This window comes from Scatophagus argus, chromosome 13, assembly GCF_020382885.2.
Source record: "Scatophagus argus isolate fScaArg1 chromosome 13, fScaArg1.pri, whole genome shotgun sequence".
NCBI classification, from domain to species: domain Eukaryota; kingdom Metazoa; phylum Chordata; class Actinopteri; family Scatophagidae; genus Scatophagus; species Scatophagus argus.
The window spans coordinates 8,760,491-8,784,708 of record NC_058505.1 but is presented as its reverse complement, the minus strand read 5'-3'; the positions used below and the strand labels follow the sequence as shown (position 1 = coordinate 8,784,708).

The window sequence follows — 24,218 nt, the reverse complement described above, 5'->3', positions numbered from 1 at the left end:
CAATTAGTTTATAATGCAAAGTTTACAATAACATTTTGTCACAACGAGTCAACACTTCCATACAGTGCAGCAGTAGTGGAGAAGTTGCCATTTGAAGAAAACAAAAAAAGCACTTAAATTATCGAAAGCAAAAGTACTTCAGTAGGGACTGAATACATTTTAATGTTGCAGCCGGTTCAGGCGGAGCTAATTTTAACTTTTAAATAAAGCTGGACAGTTTAATGTATAACGAAATGCTACATATTTCATAAGCCCATCATATGTCTCCTGTGTATCTGCAAAAAAATCTTCAGCTGTCAGGCAGTTGTTGAGTAAAAAGTACAACATTTGCCTCTGGAAGGTTGTGAAATAGGAGTAAAAAAAAAAAACATAACATGAAAACAAACTAATCAGTAATCTACTAAATATGTCATATTTCAGATAGAAAGTTCAATCGTGACCTTGGAAACAGCAGTTCACTTGTTAATGCCAACATAAACTTCTTTAGTATCTGCTCTTGGATCTGTTCTGGATCCTCCTCAGCAGATGGAGTTACCCTTACGCTGAGAGTATTGTCAAAAGTACTCTCAGAAGTGCGATACTTACAGAGTAAATGTACTTATCACTTACCGCCACTTCCCAAATATGAACCATTTCTTAAATGCAAGGTCTAGCTACAACTACAACTTCTTTTGTTTAGTCAGAATGGACTTTATAGCCTGCACTTCTAAACAGCGCAGTGTGACGACTAGTATTACTGTATTATAATGCTTGTGCTGGATTAGTCACATTCATGGTTGACCATTCTTGAAATAAACTGTCACAGACTGGAGGTAAACAAGCGTTTTACACACATAGGCTCCATATTTTCTATACAGTCCAGCACAGAGTGACCTCAGCCTGAGCAAACGGGTCTGGTGCTTAAAACGCAGAGGAGAAACAATCATAAATTATGGGAACTAAGAAGATTTCTCTGCATGAAACCCGAGACCGAATTGTGAATCAGTTCAGTTCTCTGTATGTCTTGCCACATTACCCTCTCTCTCTCTCTCTCTCCCTCCCCTCTCCCCTCTCTCCCTCTCCCTCTCTCGCCTGTGATGGGAGGAGCGCAGCGCAGCTCCTCTCTGTAGGCTATAAGAAGTGTTGAACGTTCAACAAGGGATTTTACACAGCTACTCAGGAGAAACGAAATGATCTGCCCTGGAGCCGCAGCAAAATGCTGGATGGACACCTACTCCTGGGATGGTTATCGTTCACAGTTATAGTGTATCTTCTCAACTTGCCTGGACCCACCGCAGCATATTTCGGGTAAGGACTTAACAGATAGTGTGTCCATGATGCTGCCTTCATTGATTTGATTGGTTCCTGAAGTATAAAGCAGGTAACAACGTTTTCTTCTATTTTAACTCACTGAAAACAGACTTCTTCCCTTATTCAGCGAGCGTGCGACAAAATCCACCTCATTCATTTTGATTTGTTAGACTATCAGAGTTGTTTTGATTGCGTTAGTATCTGCGGGTCAGTGAGGTGTCATTTGGCGACCGTTGCGCAGCGCTCAGCTGCCTCACAGCTGGTGGCTGCAGCAGGTTGTCTGCACGGGAGTTTGGTCTCTCTAAAGCTGCTGACAATTAAACTTTTTTTTCTTTTTTAATCTAAGTATCTTAGCCCATAAACACGGCATCTGCTATAGGTAGGAGTATTGTTGGCCGAGGAGAGATCCCCCCCATTCTTCCCCTGACAATTGCGCCAGCACCCACTGTAAAGTAACCTCTGGCACGTTTGAATGGCAGGTAGCGGTCGGGTGATTATTTTGCTGAAACACTTGTAAAATCATATCCTTAGTCGACTCTGAAAACAGCCGCGGAGCGAAAGGTGAGTGCATATACCAACAGCTGGTAACAATAAAGCAATCTGACTGACTGAACTGGTGGCCGAAACGTCTGCTCAGCTTGCACAGAAAATTCCCCCATCCAGCATAAACATCACACAACTCTGGCTGTTTTTTTTCCTCTGCTGCTGCCTCCATTAACTTTGAAAAACACTTGGAACGCGTGTTAGGAAATCAGTTTGAAAAATTTAGCGTTTCATGAATCATGTCATATACACAATAATGTTTAATTTAGAAAGAGCACAAGGGTGTATATTTCAAAGTAAGTCATTCCCAGGGAACGCCTTGGATTTTAGGTGTAGTCCACTATGACCTCCACTTTCATAGTGGGGACTAATGCACTGAACTGAAGTTTGTGTAGCTCACATGAACTACACTCTTAATTTTCTTTTCTGTCTTAGTTACAGAGGGAACATTTACCCTGCGGGAAAGCCAAGGTCATTCAAATGAGGTCAGCATGTCAGGTGGTAGAGGAGCCATACCTCATCTTGAACTGAAGAGTTTTTACTGGGGGGAGAAAAAAAAAAGTGACATTTAATCTTAAGAAATGAACAGAGCAAAGTGTGAACAAACATCAAGGTGGCATCTCACGCTAGACACAAACAAGAGCTTGGTGCTTTTCTGTAGTATCTACAATTATCTGTGTTGATGGGTGTTGTTAGTGCTCCCCTTAGCCGCAAACAGTGCGGACTCACTCAGAGACAAATGGCTGTGTAGTCTGTGGAGTGATGACACTTGAAGCCTTTCCAGCAGAGCCAAATTTATGGTAGGTATGGGTGTTGCGCGGGATCCAGGAGTGTTAGGTGATCTGGGAACTGTTGTGAATCTGCAAGAGAGCACAGGAAGTGTCCCCTAAGGGCCCGTTAGACTGGTGTGTTAGACCTGCTGAAGTGGATTTTACCTTCTTTGGGATGTATAGGCTATACTTAATAAGGTACGTCGGGATGAACAGCTTACGAAAAGTTAGACAGCAGGATAGTATCAAGGACGGAGAAAATTTGGGAGAACTGATTCATTTTCTAGATGCGTCTCTCTTGGTAAATGTCATTCGCTTGGGTGCTGCACGAATGTTCCTTCATCTGAGTGATGCAACCATGCTGTATGACACCTGTAATAACTCTGTATAATGGAAATATCTCAGTAAAAAGTCATCACGTGTAATGCTTGTGCACGAATCAAACACTTTCTCTGTCTCTGTCTTTGGTTTCAGCTCTAAAGTTGCATTAGAAGGACAAATGTAACCCCGCTCTCTGCTTCTGCCTCCCTCCCTGTAGCAGTGTCGCCCTTGGCAGGCAGTATGTATCAAGGCTGACGTGCCAAATTGGCACTCACATCAGCCTTAATGGCCCTAATGGTAATGCATATTTACTTATTCAGTTAGCACTTGTTTTCAATTCCCACTGTCAGTCTGTTCTCTATCTGTGGCCTGCGTAGCGCAGAGAAACATGTGGTATTACAATACTCCAGATTTATTATTCCGCAGTCCGGCGATGAGGGAATATGAATGAGTGTCAGTGAATGATTTAGCCCTGCAGCTGAGGAACATGAAACATAGTGAAAGAGCCTGCACAGGTGACACAGATACAAAATGTGACTGCCCCGTGGCCAACTTCCCAGAAACTCGACACCGGTGACACTCCAGCACAGTCCTGCTGCTCGGCTTCGACTGTGGGACACGCTAACACAAACCTGTTCAAATAAATATTCCTTGAGCACGAGGCATCCTAGGGCCTCTTGAGTACTGATTTACCCAAAATAGAGGGTCAATGTTGCATACCCAATTTCCAGAGTGCGGTGGAGCGTAAGTGTAACATAAACACAATCTCTCCTGCCCATAGTCTGCGCAGCCGAGGGTGGGGTGGGATTCCTGGCGTAGTCAAGCACCCGCTTAAATTGTCATCCTTTGCCACAAGAATGTGAGCACTCATTTTCTTTCCCTCAGCCTGTTGTGGCAGGTGCTAGTTCTGTTAAATCCGTTATCATTTGAGCTTAAATCGTGAGATGTTCGCTGAGCTTTCGTTACCTGACTTAATAGGTTACAGCACCTTGATGAGGTGAGAGAAGGAAGTGATTTGTTTGCTCAGTTGGCCCGATCGTGGCTCAGAGCGTTCCCTGAGACGACTCTGTTGGTTTAAATATGAGTTTTGGTAAAAGGCATGTCATTCTGTGGTCTTGTAAACTGTGCTGAATGCGAGTCCTAACACTGAGTCAAGAGTTTGTTTTTATTTAGTTCATGGGCGACATATACAGGAAGGCTGCCCACAGTCATGCAACTGGGATTTACCAATCACAGAGGCACTGCAGCATCCGGAAGAAGCAAATATAGTGGTTGCTATTGCTTGCTATTTAATTACTGCAGTGTCCTTAAACCCTCTATCATCAGTGTGTTCCTGAAGCAGAGCTGATGCCCTTTCAGATGGTATCATTGTTTTCAGCGCTCCATTAAGTGAGGCAGTACGCCAAAAACAACAGGATAACAAATGGGATGTGTGTAAATTTACTGAGGAGGAGTGATTTTTCAGTTTGCAGCTGTAAAAGCTTTTTTATCACCGTGCTGAATTAGTTCCTGGTGTGTATCAAACAGCAGTGCATTTTAAAGTTTAAAGGAGTCTCGCACAGAAATGTTACAAGTTGTATTTTAAACTTCTCCATGTAAACATTTCCTTCGGTTCCCTCCTCTTTCTCCCCTCCTGGCCGGCTGGTTTTGCCTGCCTCATGTGCGTGCCGGCATCCCTGCAGTGGTTTGTGGGGAGTTGCTGGGTGATTACCACTCATTAGGAGCAGCAGAGTTAGCGTGGTCTCAGGCTGGCGTTGCCTGGCAGACAGTGGTGGCGGGCGTCTCATTACCAGGCCTTAAGGACTGATTAGTCCTGACGTGCAGCAGGGCGGGGAGCACCGTTGATAGAGGGATTTCCCAACTTCATAGGATATCCTGTGGCTATAGCCACACCTCAAAGGGTATCACTTTACTGTGAGCCAAGAAGATAGGATTCTCTCAGCACCAACGCTGTGACCATGTAGCGTGGTGAGATCACGCGAACCTGGAGGCTTAGATAACAGACCGCATGGCCTCTGAAAAGCGAGTGCTTTGTTTTCTTTATATTTCTGTTTGATACATCCGGATCTGAGCTAAGCCATGCCTGGCTTTGAGTTCTCGAGTACATCTCTGTGGAAGGGCCTGCTATTGCCTTGGATTCCACAGGGTGGTGCAGCACCTTGTGAGAGTGCAGGATGGTCCTCAGTCAGCAACCCTTTTTAACCTTTTTGTTTTGTGTAGGAGAGTGAGAAATGAAATGTGAAAGCATTGAATGTAAAGGCAGCCAAGTCTGTGCAAAAAATAATTTAGGAAAGGAAAATAGTTCTTTGTATGCTTAGATGTGGTCAACCTGCATGACATGTACGAAATGTCTTTTAACTTCAGCTTACAGAGCACAAACCCACGTCCCAGTGCAGAACTTCATGTCTTCTTTAAGCTAAGTAATTCACAGTGATACTGTTATTTTTTACAGGTTGAATCATCAAAAATTGCTGAGGATGGTACACACCTTTGTTTTGAAGGTTTCAGTGGTGTCTGTAGTGAGTCGTTATTGGCTCATTCTGTGTATAACATGTTTTTTTTTTCTGAATATTTTTGAGGATTACGTGGTTTGGTAAAGCTTTTAAAATTCATTCAGTTTGCTCACATCCTAAGGATTTACACTTCTGGTGTCATCAGCATCCTGAAGAGAGCCCTAAGACATGTTTGATTATAAAAGGACCTCTCACCAGTGAGCTGCGCACGTCATTAGTGGATAGTTGGAAGATATGGGAAGGAAACTCCCGTTGAAGGAAACTCTTGTTGGTAAAAACTGTATATGCATGATGGTCTTTGCAGATGGAGCTGGAGACATGGGCAATTTGCAAAACAGGAAAACTAATATAGACTCAAGATACTTTTAGTGGTCAGGCATTGATGAGATGATGCTAGTTAGTGCGACCGCTATGTCCTGTGTTTTCCATCCTTGACCACAGGCGTTTTTCTCTTGCCTGTTTTGTGGGGATGGAAGAGAAATGGCACTTCAACATGTGCCAAAGTGAGCAGACTGACAAACCCTCACGTAAGGCTTTGGTGTTCAAGAGAATATCAGTGAATTTCTCTTTTCTCTGCAGCAGCCAACACTAAAAGATAGTTGTTGTTTTTTTTGTCTCATGCACCTGTTTTGCAAAGATTCATAATCTCATAAGGTGTGAAATAAAGTTGACTGTACCTTTTCAAAACCGCAGGCTTGGATTTTTACCGCACTTTATCAGGATGGTCGTCTTGCATAAACACGACCCTATAGGAGTCTGACCTGACGTGCACTCAAATACTCCACTCAGATATGTGTGTTTGCCAAATGGGTGTTATTACATAGATGAAAGTTTGCCCCAAAAGGCATATTTATCCATAGAGCCTGAGCATTAGTTTGAATGTGGCCACAGTCAGACGTACGCCGACATGAATGGGCCAGCGCACGGCGGACGTCCTCCACTGTGATTAACCCCAGAGGAGTTTTGTTTCACGTTCAGAATGGCCCATTTGCATGACTTTCAACTGCTGTCTGCTGATTTTAATCTGCAGTCAGTTGTCAGGAGGCAAACTTTCTCGCCACAGGCAATATTGAGCTGTGCGTACGTGCACAGAAACACATGCTACTGAGGAATATTCGTCAGGTGAGGCAGATAAACCTTGTCTTTGACTTGGAAATCTGTCACAAGTGTCTGAGTTGTCTCACTGCCAGTTAAAAACAATAACAAGCTGCATTTACAGATATCACATTCTGCAGGCCTTGCAGGAAAAAAAAGACTAATCTTGAAGTAGTGAGAGTAAATAACTGTTAATGAACTCAGCCACTTGTAGTTACTGAGGCATGAATGGTTCAAAACAGCTACTGTTTTGTTTTAGATTTTACGCTTTGACTTTGCATGCTCGGTTTGTTCACAGAAGTGCTTTTGCCCGGTGTAACAGGAAAAGAACAAACCTGACATTTCCACTCTCTGCACAATTTTAAAAATCTGCTTTGTAGAAGTACGCCACATTTATTGTAAATCTGCTCTCTCTCACCAAACCGCCGCAGTCTGGGTCTTGCGTCAGCATGTGCGAATCGGTGAGAGCCCGAGTACAGTATGTGTGCCTGAACGTGTTTGGTGCGTCGGTGCGCTGGTACAGGGCTGCTCTGTGCCATGGTGTAGGCTAGAACAGGGGAGTCATGTGGACACTGCTGCGCACCCAATCTGTGCCAGTCACACAGTGACTATAACTGAGCTGCTGACCTTAGAAGCCTTGAGTTCTCACATAGCAGTTAAACCTCTTACCATGCCCCACACTCCCATTCCCAAACTCAGGTCCTGTAGTCCTCCTACTGCTCAGCTACCGGCGCATTCACAACCGTGGATTAAAACATTAGGGTGAGCAGTAACTTTTTCCCCTTTTTATGAATTGAAAAAGAGATTTTCTAGTGCCACTTTTTGAATGGAATATATTTCAACGTGTCGTTCACATTTAAAATGTCAAGAGAGTACATGTACGGGATCTTGACTTGGTCAGTAAAATTAGTGGGAGTAGTCTGACTTGGCCCATGTGGATTGTAAATGACCAGAAGGGACAGCAGATGATATAACATTGGGTCATATCCTGTTAAGTCATAGAAGATAGTGGACTTTCCCCCCTCACATTGTGAATAGCCATGCCCCTACTGCTCAGAAAGGCTCATTACTCAACCAGTATTGACTTAAGTCTCAGGCCTGTACTGCTTTATTTTCAAAGTCGTTTTGTCATGTTACTGTACTGTGTCAGTCACAGCTTGTTAGGAGTAGCCACAACACCCAGTGCTTTCAACCAGTGACTAATCTTATCTTAGCCTCATACATAATCGTTTACTCTTTCCCCTATTTCTGGTTTTAATGACTTGGGGAATGAACCATGTCACTATTGCTGTCGGGGAGAAAAAGTCTGAGTCCAGTTCAGTGCAGGATTTCTTCTTGTATAAACTTCTTGGAGGTGGACAATAGCCTGGAGACTCCCTGTACCAGAGAGTCATTCGACACTGATTCATGGTTTCTTCAATTATTCACGTTTAAGCTCTGGAGCACATTGTCAGCCATGGTTAGAGTGGGCCAGAGGGAAAACACCACACACACTCACATTCCTACAACCTCTGGCATGGCTTGGGCTGTGATACACCAGATGGGACTTGGGCAGGGTGGTCTGAAGTTCATCCAACATTTCTGAGAAAAACACACACTACACCCCCCCCCCCCCAAAAGGAGCATTTTAAACACTGCAAAAGCAGGAGGAAAAAGTGAAAGAGAGAAAAGGAGATCAGCACTGGCAAGTTTAATTTCCTATAAAAACTCAACGTTAAATGTTTCTCAGGTGAACGTGGTAGTTTGTCTTCAAGACAGCTGAACTGTTCCAAGACACGTGTTCATGTCTGTCATTGTCTTGTGTAGGTTATGTTCGCAGACAGCGATGGTTTTGTCTAGAAGGGCTTTGTTTTGAGCCAACAGCTGGGGTGGAATGATTGGCATTCATTTAGAGTAATTGACCAGTTGGAATAGGGGAAGTTTGCAGGAGAGGGAAAAAGGAGGAGAAGGGAGGGGGGTTAGTTGTGATTCAGGAGACATCAGACCACACAACCTGCAAGTTCAGACTGAAGCAGAGACTGTGGCTTTTGTGCTTTTGCTGCCCGGGCGCGTTCAGCCACGACTGGCTATTGTAGGTGTTGACTTAAGGTAGTAAGGGCCCATATATATGCGTTCACACATGTGTGTATGGCAAGGGCACGCACAAGCAAAGCCAGCACCTGTTAGGCTTGTAGAGCAGAGGTGATAAACAGACACTGGCTGAGAATCACCGAATTACTTATCTACAGTACCCTCTTTGGAACCACAGAAGCTTAATTGCTTTTGAAGGTATCGTGAGTGTTACTCGTTTACAAAATAAGACTTGCATGTGTTAAAAAAATCTCTGAGATAAGTGAAAAAACTTCTGAATAGGATAGCAACTACAGCCTGACCAATACTGCATTTTGGAGAGTTTGTGGAAAAATAAAAAAAATCTATGATATCTCTGCCAATAATTATTTTTTAAGACATGACCAAAGGAAGTATGAGCGAGATATGTAGTGAGGGGGGACATTTTGCACTTGAAAAATAAACTCAATACTCTCTGCTGGACTAACTGTAATGATGACATTGTTTCTAAATGACCTAAGACGTGTCTTTGGAATTTCTGTACTGCAACCTCATGTTTTCTTGTACTGATAAATCCGTGATAAGATAAAATTGGCTGATATATCATCCCATTTGATGCTCCAGCTGTGACCAATGATTATTTTTATTATCATTGAATCTGATGATTATTTTTCAGATGAGGTGATGTTCATAAAATGACCCTCACATTTCACCAGAGGCCAAGGTGATATCTTAGAATAGCAGCAAGCCTTTTTTTTTTATTTAAAGCTGGAATCAGTGATTAATTGATTTTTCAGCACTAGATGTAATATTTAAAGTTTACGGTTTCAGGACAACATCTGATATTTGTAAAGTTTACTGTTTGGTCTGCTTTAGACCCCTGAGATTAATCTACACCACATGGACTGAGCTGCTTTTGTTTATATATGGCTGTGTGGGTATATGAATAACACCAGCAGTTACAAAGCTATATGTGTCTGTACCTTATACATGAAACTGGCATTTCAGTTAAGCCAGGAAAGTTAAAGTAACAGAGATAATATGTTTTCCACTATCTAAGAGTTTAGGTATTATTACACTCCCTTAACTATTTACATACCAAACCAGTGAAGAACGAGCAGAATTACCAGCTAAGGGGCTGTAATGTAAAGCCAGAAAGGGAGTGATGATGGCGAAGTTTAGTGCTGGTCAATGATTTCCTCGAGGGATTGGCTCCAAGTCGTTTTTCACTAAACCCGCTGCATTGGGAAACGTATATAAAGTGAATGTCATGGGCGAAGGGAGGTGCTGATGGGTAAAGAGAAAGGACTAAACAAACTCCAGTGTTCCTCAGTGAAAGACAGCGGAGGAGGCACGGCGTGAGAGTGGGTCAGTGATGTCTGCGAGGAGTGTGTCAGGCAAGTGTGTGAATGGAAAATGCAAAGCTGAGCAAACATCAGCAAGAATCCCACCTCACATAGGATAATAATGAGTTTTATATGCTGGTGTTATATTCCACGTGTTGCTGTGCCAACACCTCAAACAAAAACACCTACAGAAAATGGTCCATGATGTGAAAACACGCAGTCACGTGTTCTTGCTTTCTAATTCAGTGTGGCGGAGACACTGCGTACCTGAACGCCACTTACTCTTTAATCGGTGCATTTTTTTATGAGCAGCTTTGTTCTGCATGTGGTAATACCTTTATGTGAAAAGGTACACTTTATAAAGGATTCATTAGTTGTAACCAATGGCTTTATTAATGTTAATAAAGACTTCATTAGTGCTTTACAGGTTGGCTATTAGATTAGATTAGAGTTTTGAAATCCTAAATCCCAAATTTTCAAGCAGCATGCATACATTTCTGTAAATTGTTTTGTGTTTTTCACAACAATTTTCTTTTTCGATCTTATACACCAGAAAATTGCCTGCTGTTTTTTGAACAAAACTTTTACCGTTTTCTTAATTTTCATAAATCAAACAATCAATTAAGAAAGAAGAGAGTGAAGAAAAAGTTCTGAAGACTAATCAGTGAATGGAAATAATCAAATGATGAAGCCTAAAATGTTGATTATAAACAGATTTTGGAGCCCTTTTGTGGACATATGAAAATGTTCTCATCAAAGGCTTATAACCAATCTATAAAGCTTTAATAAATGATTTATTAACCATGAATAAAGCCATTAGTTTCAACTGATAAATCCTTTTATAAAGGGTTATGTTAGAGAATAACTGAGCTTCATTGAGTTCCTGTGTTTTTCCATTCTTCCTCATCGAGGTGGTCATCATTGTGGGAGAACACAGTCACAATTTTCCTTTGACTGAAGACTTCAGGTTCAGATTAACAAGGATTTTTGTGAAACAACAACTGCAATGTTTTCAAATTCTCCTTTCCTCTAAGTGAGTTGATCGAGTTCATTCTTCAGCAAACAGTAGAATGCAGAATATATATATATATATATATATATATATATATATGTGTGTGTGTGTGTGTGTGCGTATATTTTGCAGATCACCATAGTTGAACGTGTGACTCTTTTGTGTGAGCAGGGGCCACAATCCTACATCCAGTAAAATATTATCTTCAGACAATGATTGACATCAACTCTATTTTTAATCTCGAAATTATCAAAAAAGTCCATAAAAAGTGCTGAGTCACCGAGACGTCATTTTTTTATTTATCATACAAGGATAAAAGAAATCTGTTCATCTGTGATACTACCCGACTCTTCTCCAGTCTGTCACACAAACATGCACAGAAATGAACCAGTAGTTTCTTTTCTGGAGATGTGAAGTGTCCCTCCACCCTGTAATGTCTCACCCCCACCCCGACCCCAGCCCAGACTCTCTTTGTAACTAGCTAGAAATATGCCTTTGTGTAAAAAAAGCCGCAGAGACAGTAGCGCTGAGATCAGTGTCATGTCATCCTTGGCCTCCCTCCAGCTCCACTCAGACCGTGTTTTTGTCTCGGACAGGCAGACGTCACACAGGCAGTTGAGGCCTGTCACTCTAATGGTCTCTTGTTTTGGCAGGCATGTGGGCTTTTGGAAGATCTGACACTGATACGTGTTACCATGCATGTCTTACTGAGGAATGTGCACGTCACGTTGGTGGTATTGAGTAAATTAAGACCACCATTTGTTAGTTGGATGTCTTTGCTAAGCTATGTATAGAACAAATTTTAATGGCTAACATATGCAGTAAGAAACTGCTTCCTGGTGTAATGTGAATTTGAAATATATCTTGAATTTATGTGTTTTTTAATTCCCCACTGGTGTTCTTTACTTAGGCAGGTACTCCACGTGGCGCCATCATTCACTGCCTGACTGCTTGCTTGCCATAGAAATGTTGTGGAACAGTCGTCAGTCACATGTAACATCCTGGGTCGGCTGGAGTTGTTTGTTTTGGCACTTTCAATATGTTTCCTTGGCATTGTTAACAAGGCTTATTTTAACAAAGCATGAAACAAATAAGAGGAAAATTTTAGTTATTCACAAAGAGACACAGTTCTCGTGCATTGTGTATGCCTCGTTCTGTACGCCCCAAAACCATAGATTTTTTTTTTTTACCCCTCTAAGTGTGTTGGGAGGGCAGTCTCTGTCAAGACACAGCTTGCCAGGTTTCCATTTGAAAATTCATAGGTGTCAGACATGTTAAGGGACGGCAAACACGCTTTTTAACAAGGAAAGCATTTGACCTAACCTTAGAGCAAATCCTGATGTCTCCTATTTGATTTGACTGCTTGAATTTTCAACCAGGCTGTTAATTGTATAAAGACAATATCTTACAGCATATGTGAACTATTAAATCCGCTGGTATGAAACTGAGGACTCCAGGGGAAACATTTCAGTCAGTTATTGGACTTATTAAAACAAATCTCTTGTTGGAGAGGTTGGAGTGAATATAAGTGGTGACAAGATCTTCCTTGAAAAACAATAATGAAGTCAAAAATGTAAGTAATGTAGATCACTGATCAACACTTCTGGTACATAAACTAAACTGGTGCGGACATCCAACAGGAGCTCAGTAACTTTACAGAAATACTGTGGAAAACATTTCTGTTTTGTCGCTTGGGTTTAAATCCATTAAAGTGGCTGGTTTCCCTTCTGCTGTGATTACTCTTCACAGCCTGGACTTCTTTTAGTTTTAATTTAGCTTTATATGAGCAAGAAGAGATTGACAACAATATATGATTGTTGACTTAATAATGCTGTGATATGTTAATTCACAAATGGTTTGTCTAAATTAAGGGGGGAAAGATAGAATGGTTGGAAAAATTAAGACACATGAGGTTTTAAATGTTAAATTTTCAATTTTATTTGACATAGACACTTCCATTTTAATGTCAAAATATCATAATTTCCTTGAAATCCAACGTAACAAACTTCTATAATGTACACACTGAGACTGATATATGCCAATGCCAAAAATAAACGTTCTAATTATTTGGGATAGTCCTCAATTATGATTAACTGAGATCCCATAACTGTCTCTATCTGTCGAAACATTCACTTCCTTAACTGAGTGCTTTAATTCTTGTTTTGGACCCCTTTTTACAATAATGAAAAATGAACACATCATTTATAATACAAAGCAAAAAGTTGGAGTCCTGCATTTTACCAATGCGGCATTAGGAGAGGTGTCTATCCACGCACTAAAGTGTCCCTTAAAATGTCACAAATCGGTCTGCAAAGGCACGCTGGCCTGAAGAATTCTGCTTTTGTGAGTTCTGTAAATCCATTTATTCTTCAGTTTCACTTTAAGGGTGTAAAAGAGGCCAGAAATTCCACATAATGAACAACTACAGTGCCAATCCTGTCAGTTGGTGTGACCAAAATGGTCACAAGCCGACAGTCATGTCCCCTGCGTGTGTTTATGAAAGTAATGCTCTGCTTTCCCCATCACAACCTCAGAACGCTGGTTGTCGGTTTTGCCAGCTATGTGGCAGTCGCCGCTTTGTGTGTTTTATTTACGCTTCCCTTAAATAAACTGACGAAAGGATTTCAAGTGCACCACATGTTCTCCATACCGTGTTTAGAACTGATACTTCTGCTTGTTGTATTTCAGATGGATTGCAGATTTAAGATTCTGAATACTGGACTTTTGTTTTGGGGATTCTCTAATGAGAGTATAAATCCTGCTCTGTGATCATGTTTAAATCTATACCACGCTGCTGTGAATGAGAACCACCCCACCACACACACACACACACACACACACACACACACACACACACACACACACAGGATATGACATAAATATTAAACCAAGCATCCCCTGGCTACTGTTTCACATGCATGTGGTGTGACTGTCACGTCCACTGCATGCCATTTATGTCCCCATACCGGATTGAAGTTTTATTGTTTATATAAATTAGAAATACAGCCTGAAATTTTCTGTGAATACTGTAGGTTGCTGGTGTTGCGACTCCTTTATTGTGAGACAGGGACCACACGGTGTCGAGAATGTCTTATAAAAAAGAAAAAATGTCCTCGGTAGAGAATTTGCTCTATACACAGACACGCCTCTGTGTTGGAGGTTGATCTCAATCTCCAGCAAATGTTGAATTCCCAGGAACATTAACCACTGAACAGCTGAATTCATCTGAACATTAACCAAACTTTTCAGTGTTATATGCCCCAGCTGTGCTTCCTGAGCTGTTTATGTAGTATATCTTTATTCTCTCATTGTTTACCCAGGAAGGTCAGCATCCTGCGCTTTTATTGAAACCTTTATCAAGATGCTTTCACTCCCTGTGTGTGTGTGTGTGCTGTTTTAACTGAGCTGAGTGTGTTTGCGATTTTTCCCTCTAGGTTGACAGGTAATGAACCGTTGTCTATCCTGCCACTGAACTCTCTACCAGAAGAGAACGTGGGCAGGGCCCACTACAAGCTGTGCGACCGGCTCAAACTGGAAAAGAAGCAGCGCAGGATGTGCAGACGAGACCCGGGCGTGGCAGAGACCCTGAGAGAGGCCATCACCATGAGCGCCCTAGAATGCCAGTACCAATTCCGCTTTGAGAGGTGGAACTGCACCTTAGAGGGGCGCCACCGAGCCAACATACTAAAGAGAGGTATGGGCTCTTCTCTTCTTTTTCAATTCTAAAAGAGCTGTGCAGCATCTGAAATTTCATAATAACATGCTATTTAGTATGCTAAAACAGCATGTGAGATGGCTGAAACCAGTAGTACTGTACGTGAAACGCATACTATTTCCATGGAAAAATATCAGAATGCCAGCATAAACGTCCCACAATGCAATGCAGTAATGACGACAACAGCAACAACAGTGGCGGACAGCCACCAAGGCAGCTGTGACCTAATGTCAATAGCATTTCAGTAAGTGTACGTAGGTTTCACTTTGCTAAGCATGATGTATTTTTTTAATTAGTTCATTGCTGGAACAGGTTACCACAGTCACGCATCTCCAACCAGCTTGGAGGCTCTCAGGAAGTAGCATGATATATCCTGAGCAGTATGTCTGAAACTGCAATATTGTGCTGTTATCTGTTTAATCCTGTACAGTGAGGAAGGGAGATGATATATTATGCATTTTACTCCCCTGTGTTTAAAACAAAAAAATTGAAATGAGCTGATAAATATTCGTAGCCAAAGCTGTTAAACTTTTCCTGTGTCTCATTTGTCACGTTCCAATGTGTTGTCCAGGATTTAAGGAGACAGCCTTCTTGTATGCCATCTCCTCCGCGGGCCTGACCCATGCAATGGCCAAAGCTTGTAGCGCAGGACGCATGGAACGCTGCACGTGTGACGAGGCCCCGGACCTGGAGAACCGCAAGGCGTGGCAGTGGGGAGGCTGTGGAGACAACCTCAAATACGCCAACAAGTTTGTCAAGGACTTCCTGGGCAAACGCTCCAACAAGGACCTGCGTGCACGCGTGGACATGCACAACACAAATGTGGGCATGAAGGTGAGTGTGCAGAAGACAATGATGATTTTATGGTAGGAAAACCATAGAGAATTATCTGCCGACTCCCTCCAATTCTATGGAGAGTTTTAGCATCTTTTAGGTCATTATTTAGGTTATACAGCCCACAACTACACTGTTTCTGTTCTCATCAACTCTATTTACGACCAAAAAACCCCTGAAAACCCACCTGCTACAGAGGGAAAAAGTTAGTGAGTAGCTAGTCAAGAGGAGCATTTAGTAGCCACATATTTACCCCAGTAGTTATTTGATACAAAAAGAGTGAACAGGAGAGTGAACTCTGGATTTACATCAGAAACACAACTCCAGATGAACGCTGAAGTCGCTCCAGGTCTGCTAGATGCATTAATAAGCATATATTAACTAGCACTTTGACAACTATACGAGGTAACGATGCTCTCAAATAAATGAAAAGCAGGTTAAGAGTAATCTCAGATTGAGTAAGAAACCCTGTGCTAAAAACCTTTTGTTGGAGTTTAAAAAGTTTGGTTTACTGGGCAGAATAAATGCAATATGTAAGATGCCACTAAGCTGCATAATGGAAAATATAGAATTCAGTGTTTGTAGAGCTTGACCCCCTACTATGACAAGTCTGAATATTTCATACCCTGCTGCATCGATTTTGACTACTCTTGCTATAATTTATCTCTTAAGGGTGTCCCTGTAAGGTCTCGTTTAATTTTCCATTCACTCTTTTATTGATGACTACAGCTTGTCTGTGACTTTGCCAGCAACAGTACTGTATTAGCTAAACGTGTCTAAAACATCAGGCTATAACTTAATTTAAGTAGTATTAAAGAATTATTTACATACGCCTCTGTGACACTGAAAACATTTCAGGGAGTTACTTTCAAAGGAAAGAAAAAAGTTGAATACACAGTTATTTAATGGCAATATATTTACCCAGCTGTCATACTGATTTGCCTTTTCAAAGTCATAATTTCAGCAAACCGAGTTTGAGTTTTAACACACACACACACACCAGGCCAACTAGGACACACATTAAGAAAACAGTTTGAGTGGGGTCAGAGTTCATTTGGAGTCAAACAGAAATGTTGGCTAATTGCTCACATGAATCAGTTAAATGGTGGGAAAACTGTGATAATATAAAACAGTTTGAGCTCTGTGGCTTATGTAGACAAACAGCAGCATTGTGAAGTCCCAATTCATTGTGCACCTTATTCTGGATATACGCTACTACCATATCTCTGCCTTTGTTTTTGTAATAGTGTACTTTAAACATTACAGTGCTGGTAAATGAATGCTGTCCAAGAAAAAAAAACACACTGGGCAAATATATGATTAAAATGACCAAAGAAGAATTTAATATGACCACCAGAGAATGACATTGATAGATTTATGCATGGGGCATCTGGGGAGACTAAATTACTGCAAAAATAATGTTGAGTTTCAAGCATCTCCAAGAAAAAAAAAAGAAGCCCTAAACTGATTAAAGTAATTGCCACTGTAAATTTGGTGAAATCTGAAAGTGCTCATTAGTCAATATTTGGTTTTCTCTCCCAGATTAGATAGGCAACCACTCTCATTTGTGCTCTGGCACAACTCAGCAATTGTTTGTGGTGAGCAAATAAGGGTTTTTCATCTTGGAAGTGTTTTTAATAGTAAAATAAAAAAGAGGGAATGGTCTTAATCTGTCAAGCCAAAGCAAACTGAAGGTCTGGAATGCTTGCTTTTACTCGGCTTTTCTCATATTGTAGCCATTTTCATTTTGGTTTCAAGATGAATTATAGCAGAGGCACACTTCCCAAATGTTAGCAGACACAAAACTGTCCCAAAAGACCAGTGCAGGCTCTTCCTTTTCAGTTTGGCTCTCCAAAATCCAATCTCCTGGGAGATTTTATTTGTGATAAAAGATTTACAACATTGTTTTTGCTCCTTTTTTGTGATTTGCACATGTAGTAAGGTATACCGCATTCGTTCAGGATGAATTCCCACACGCAGGACGAAACTGGAATGTGCTAGCCTCTGCATCCCCCCCGGCATTTAAAAGCTGACCTATCAAATTTTCCTGACCTGCTGGTGTGATGAATATGCACTTCCTGTTCCCCGATCTCTTTCACAGTCTGAGAAAAGAACTGTAGATGCTATCCAAACCCCATCTAAGACAATGTGTTATTGTCGTTGATTTTCACACACACACACACTGCTTTTGACATTGTGGTTGATGCTGAAGTGAACTTTGGCTGACCGCAGGGGTCAAGTAGCGTTTAAATAATGTGTTGTGGTCATTTTTGCTGACAATCTCTATGTTTCACTCACAACTATGTATAATTTTAAAGAGAAGAAGACTTGCTACTCACTCCTCCCTACTGTTTGCATGACACTTTTTCCCTGTTATGACATAACAGTGCCGAGCATCCACATTGTAAAGTTTCCCATGGCTGCCTGAATGGATTGTCCATTTGAGAGTACTTCTCTTAGCAAAAACCTCCCCTCACTTATTATAATAATAGTTATTGAATTTAATCAAAATGTCATCTGTGGACATGACAAATCCTTCCTCCCACTAACTAATATTCTTTTGCTCTTTTATATGAAGGCATAGACAAAGTCTTGCATTGTTCACCCGAAGAATTAAGCTGATGATAGTCCCATACAATAAATGAAGCCTCCGATTTTGCTCTCCTTTTATCCTAATATAAAAAAGAGCAGTCAAGGTAATAACTTTCCATTGTATCTTTACATTCCTCCCCAAACCACTGCACCACCATGACTGTCTAATTGTGAATATATTTGGGTAATTTGGCTTCTTTGAAATGCTGCTTACTAAACACAGACTCATTAAATCACATAGCTTTAATATTTCTTGGCAGTCAACAGTATTTCATTGTCTCTGAACCAGGTAATCAAATCCGGAGTGGAGACCACATGCAAATGCCATGGCGTCTCCGGCTCGTGCACCGTTCAGACCTGCTGGAGGCAGCTCCTGCCCTTCCACGAGATTGGCAAACAGCTGAAGCAGCGTTACGAGACCTCCATTAAAGTGGGAAGTTCCACCAACGAGGCCACTGGGGAGGGAGAGATCTCCACGGGCCGAAGCCAGCAGCAGCAGCAGCAGCAGCAGCAGCAGCAGCAGCCCCTGCCTGGCTTGAACGATCAGATCCCTCGCACTATGGACTTGCTCCACATCGAGGACTCGCCCAGTTTCTGTCGACCAAGCAAGTACTCGTCGGGAACAGCAGCCCGCAAGTGCTACAAGGACAAGAACTGTGACGCTATCTGCTGCGGGCGAGGCCATAACACTCAGAGTAGGGAGGTGACCCGACCCTGCCAGTGCCAGGTGCGCTGGTGCTGCTACGTCGAATGCAAGCAGTGCACACAACGAGAAGAGGTCTATACCTGCAAAGGGTAAACCAGCCCCTATGATCAGTGGAGCAAGTGAAAGATGGTTGTGTTGAAGAGGAGTGGTTGGTCTTGAACAAGGTTTTGCTTCCACTGTCGAAACAGTGTTCTGCAAACACAAAAGGAGTGAGCCGATGGAGAAGCAATAAGCACTTTGAGGGATTTCTGTGGGTTGCGTTTCAGAGCTCCTGTAGTCCCCATGCCAGGGGTTTGCAGATTAAAAGAACCTTCTCAGACAACTGGGTCAACATCTCAAGCTTTTTTTTTTTTTAAGTTCTGCCTTGAAGAGAGAATCTTTTATTTTCCTATTAAAAAAATCAATTTGCATCTTTTCATAAGAAAACAGAGATTAGCATCTAGCTGATGAGGATCCAACACAAGGACAATAACTCCAGCAGACTTGGTTTTCTGGGGCCTTGCCCAAAGAAGAATAGTGTGTGCGTGTATGTGTGTTTGTGTGTGTGTGTGTGTGTGCGAATTTGTATGTGAGCATGTGTTGAGGTGAAAGTGAGGGGGAAGGGGATTCAGATGACGACTTTTATGGCAATGAAATCCATATTCAGAGACTGCTAAAAAGAAAAAAAAAGACAGGGTGTAAGATTAACTCTACACGCACATATTTACACTCACACGCATTGCGTGTTTGCATATGTATGTACATAAATTCAGTTATATTGTAATGATATTATACAAGCCACTTATCTAACAATGTTAAAACAAACCACTAACCACACAAATGTTTTGTTGTTTGTGTGCTCTTGCTCGTTTTTCTTCTTGATTCATGTTGACAAGGCCCTTTGGAAAGCAGCACACTTGTGTCCGTTGTCTTGCTGTGGATAATTTATAGATCCTTTGGGACTACTCCTTCATGGGGAGAAATTTTTTTTGGAATAATATAATATGAAGCTGTTAGCAAATGAATTAACAGAAAATAACTAAACCCAGCAGTTTAGGATATTCAAACCAGCCTTGAGCGAACCAGTGTTCAGGGAATTACTTAAACCACTATTTGGACAAAACAGCAGAGAAATTGTGCAAATACAAATAATATCCAAGTCGGAGAAGACACTGGCCTTATTAAAGCCAACATCATTGCAACAGGTGATCACTTGACCAACAAACGGTCCATGTGTTACTCAGATCAGAAATTGTGGAGCTCTGCAGAGCTTAAATCTACTTATTAGTTTTTTTCTTTTTGTTTTATTTTTAATACTTTGAAGTTGTAAAGAAAACTGTGGAGAACTGGAGGAATGTAGCCCCCTACCATTTCACATCCTTCTTTCCTCTTCAGCTGCCACAATTTGATTGAGCCATATTCAACACATGTAGACATGCAGCATGTGCAGTGGGAGCTGCGTCAGTCAGTCCAAACAGTATGGGGCAACTGAGACAGTAATCTAACTTGACATGTCTGCAGAGTTACTCGAGTGAAGATGAATGCAGTCTCGTAGCTAATATAAATACATTTTGTCAGACTAATACTTGTGTAATGTTTGGCAAATTGATGTCTCAGTGCAAACAAATCTGGGGCTTTGTAAATCTGCTGTCTTCATTCAGAAGTCAGTTGTTATAATGCGTGAATTAATTTGCTTTTTTACATTGTTGCTTGACACAAAGTGACACGGCTAACGCAATGCAGCATACTAAATACTGCTATGCAATGCCAGTGACAGTATAAAGAAATAGTCTGACGTGTTCGGGAGACCACTTGCCCAGAGTTAGATGACTGACACTTTGTCCAGTAATTATAAGGCTACAGTTAGCTTGATTAAGCTTAAAGAATAGCACTAGCACGGATCTATCCAATGGCAACAAAGGCTTAGCTAAGTGCAGCTGGCTGTAGTGTCATATTTACGGGCCAGATATGAGATTGCTATCAATGTCCTTAACTAATTCTCAGCAAGAAACAAACATATTTCTTAAAATGCTGAACTATTGCTATAAGACATTAACATGAAGGTTTAATTTTATGAGAAATGCCTCTTCACACACACACAAACAATGCAGACAACAATATTTCCTTGTATTCTCAGCACTCTCAAACCATTATGATATATACTATAAGATATGCCTGGTTTTAAATGGGTGTGAACTAACTACTGAGTGAGAGACCCAGCTTTGTATTATAGCACCATTCACGCACTGAAGCCCAAAAGCCCTTTAAAGTATTTTAAGATCTGTATTTATGGATACAGTGCAGTGCAGATTTTTTTTTTTTTTTTTTTTTTTAAAAAACTGTAAATAGCAAAGGTTTCTTCTCCTGTGGTATAGAGACAAAAGTGAGGCACATGTTTAACTCTCACATGCAACTGAAACAGAAATTGGTGGCAATAAGAAACATCAGGTTGAGACGTTTGTGGGTTTGACGGTTACAGATTCTAATCAGTGGCACAGCACCATACCAAGCATCCTTAAAAACTGGCGTTTACCTTTAACGGATGGTTTAGTCTTTAAACATGATCATCGCAATATATTCAAAATGAAAAACCACCATGTTCAGCAACAATATCATGTTTTAGAAAGTGAGCCTTGCATGGGTTATTTGTCCTGAGGAGATGAATTCCAAGCATTTTGATATGAGAAGGCATGCCAAATAAAGACTGGTCAAAACATATACATAGAACTTTGCACGCTACATGGAAACCATAATAGCTATGCTGAAACTCGAAGCATAAATGCCTGCCTCCCACAGCTCTCAGAGTGTGTTCGTTCTCCACACACACTCACACACACTCCTCGGCCCAAACACACTGAGGTTCTCTACTATTGAACACATTCAAAACAGACATACTAACAGGAATACTAAAAGTGCACCCTGAGTGCATTTATGTTTTTTTTATGCATTGTACATAGGCCTAATAATTTCTCCTGAGAAAGAGAAGCACGATGCAACAGTTGGTTTTTAGAGCCACCGTCTTCCATATTCTCAAATCCAAAACTCTGCACTGTTTGGTCGTCAGTGGATCATGTACAAAATTCTGTTTTGTAGAAAAAAAAGCTAAATTATTTTTAAATATATTATGAGCATATGTTTAGTGTAAATAACGTCAAAGTCTAAATCGATTTTATATCCTGTATTTTTTACTATTATTTTTTTTTTCTTTTGGGTGTTTGTTCCTTTTCGGGGTGGAGGCTTCAAGCAGCAGTATATACTTTAAACATACTTCATTTCATATCTCATCATTTGCTGTTATCTAAGCACTAACAAATCCTAACAAATTTAGAATCAACTCACCTTTTACCTGTTGTTTATTCATGTGCATGAGATCATGATCACATTTTTGCGAGTATTCAAACAAAATCACAGTTGTCAATGTTATCTTTTTATAGGATTGGATCTGTTTGTATAATCAACTTTTGTGAAAAGACGATGTAATGTTGGTTATCACCATATGATCACCATATTTTGCCATCAGTGTGGACTAGTTTATGCTCACTTTGGATCACTTTACATGTACATGTACTTTTTGTTAGGATTTGTGCTGTGCTTGTAAAAGACACCAACCATGTATTGCCCTTTGTGATGATACTACACCAACAAAGCTTTGTCCATGTTCACTTATTCATGTCTTATGGGAACCCTAAATTATTTTCCTCTACCTCATGTGTATAGCTTGTAGGTATAAACAGATCACAAATGACTGGTAAGAATGTATTTAAGTTATTTAACATCTTTGTATAACAAAGGCGAAAAAAATCTGAAATAATAAATGAATTTTTAAATTATTTAACGTGTGGTTTCATTCTTTAGTTGTACTAAGAATTCAGTTTAATCAGTCTACAACCCTGAAGTCATTCAGTATGATAAGATGAATAATAAATAATTGAAAATAATTGATAATTGAAATAATAGTGTTTTATTAATTGTGAAATGCCTTGTAAAAGCATGCTGACATGTAGCATTGTTGATTAATGGCTTAGAAATAATGGATACATTCTTTAATAATTTAATTATTGTTATCAAATCCTGATTGAAGAGTTTGCTACTTTTGTCAGTTTTATATCTCCATAAATGTAGTACCATTAAGCTTTGTTCTGTTAGTCAGACAAATGAATACAGATACTATGTATTATATATACAGTGTATTTTTTTAGGAATGTGAGGAGCACTTCTCATAACTTTCTGACAGTTTATTACTATTTATTATATATATTCTCCAAAAATATATTTTCAAGTCATGTAAATTTCTTCAAAAATACACCCGTACTGGCGAAAACTCGCTTTGGCAAAAACATTTGCAGGATGACACTGGAAGATCAAGTAAACACTATCAAAACAGCCTTTGCCTTTAGCAAAAGTGGCTGCAAAACCAAATAATTAGAAGCTGATCATAATAAGTTGTCGCTTCTTGAGGTCACCAGGATGCCAGTGGTAGTAAAACAAAATGTTGATCCTGACAGTTCATTCTTGAAATGAAAGCAGGAATTAACTAAACAATTTCCACTTACTGACTTGTTTTGAAGTTTCCAAACCTCACGAACAAATTTAATTTAACTAAATTTAATTTATTATCTTTGATTATGAGCACCTCTAAAACCTCTCATGCACGTAAACTTAAAGGTGACTGAGCACAAGTGAGTTAAACAGACCTTGAGTGCATCAGAATAAAAACCCCAACTGCAAAATCTGTGACATTAAAACATGAAAACAGAATAGAAAATTAAAAATGCAATCATTTGCAAATGAAGTGTGTTTACCAGTGACGGTTTTATGAAATGTTGTCCAGCCCATGTAGTGCATGCTTGACAAAGTAGCGTACCTGGCACCATCCTTGTTTGTGAGCAACAGAGCCTTTCCAGGATGCCATTTCATACTCAATCATGATACCATCACCTTTCAACAATGAACCTGTTAAGCTGTGGAATGCTTCAAACAGGTGGGCTTTTTTTTGGCAAGTTGCCACATATTATTTAATTTATCTTTTACACAGCACCCACCTTTTCTGGAACCAGGGTTGTATAAACCTTTGCGGACCAGTTATCATTAATGCTCTGCCTCCAACCTTCAAAAACCACAGTCGCTTTAGGGTTTCCCCTTTGCTACAGCAGCGCTGAAATGGGAAGTGACCAGAAAGTCTCCTGTTCAAATCTCTGGATTGGCTGGTGAAAGGTCTGAGGTCCACTTTTTGAGAGAACGGTGACTGGAACAAGAAAGCCTTCCTTCAATGTGATCAGACGTCATTGTTGAGGTTAAGAGTTTATGGGAATCTGATACAGATGTTGGATTTTCACAGTTTCATGCAGGATCACCCTGACTTTGCTGTGACATTTTATATTGATTTAGTGTAAACTGATTATCAAGACCTCTGTCATATTACACTGCACGGTACCATGGAAATGTTGTTTTTA

The 24,218-nt window shown here is 40.6% G+C and overlaps 1 protein-coding gene across 2 annotated transcripts; it reads left to right on the top strand.

The window, feature by feature from the left end:
- The first annotated feature begins 1,119 nt into the window (after positions 1 to 1,119).
- Positions 1,120 to 22,595, top strand: wnt9a (wingless-type MMTV integration site family, member 9A). 2 transcript variants are annotated; one of them, XM_046409001.1, is made up of 4 exons: positions 1,120 to 1,287; positions 14,374 to 14,633; positions 15,226 to 15,488; positions 18,370 to 22,595. In XM_046409001.1, the coding sequence occupies exons 1-4, from the start codon at positions 1,196 to 1,198 to the stop codon at positions 18,877 to 18,879; spliced, it is 1,125 nt and encodes a 374-aa protein (XP_046264957.1). In that variant the 5' UTR covers positions 1,120 to 1,195; the 3' UTR covers positions 18,880 to 22,595. The 2 variants fall into 2 exon arrangements, with proteins under 2 accessions (XP_046264957.1, XP_046264958.1); XM_046409002.1 differs by lacking the exon at positions 1,120 to 1,287 and adding an exon at positions 12,924 to 14,263.
- The last annotated feature ends 1,623 nt before the right edge of the window (positions 22,596 to 24,218 follow it).

Coding starts and splice junctions, on each gene's coding strand:
- wnt9a (XM_046409001.1), top strand. CDS start 1,196: ATGCTGGATGGACACCTACTCCTGGGATGGTTATCGTTCACAGTTATA. Junction 1,288..14,373: donor CCCACCGCAGCATATTTCGG/GTAAGGACTTAA, acceptor TTTTCCCTCTAG/GTTGACAGGTAATGAACCGT. Junction 14,634..15,225: donor AGCCAACATACTAAAGAGAG/GTATGGGCTCTT, acceptor TGTGTTGTCCAG/GATTTAAGGAGACAGCCTTC.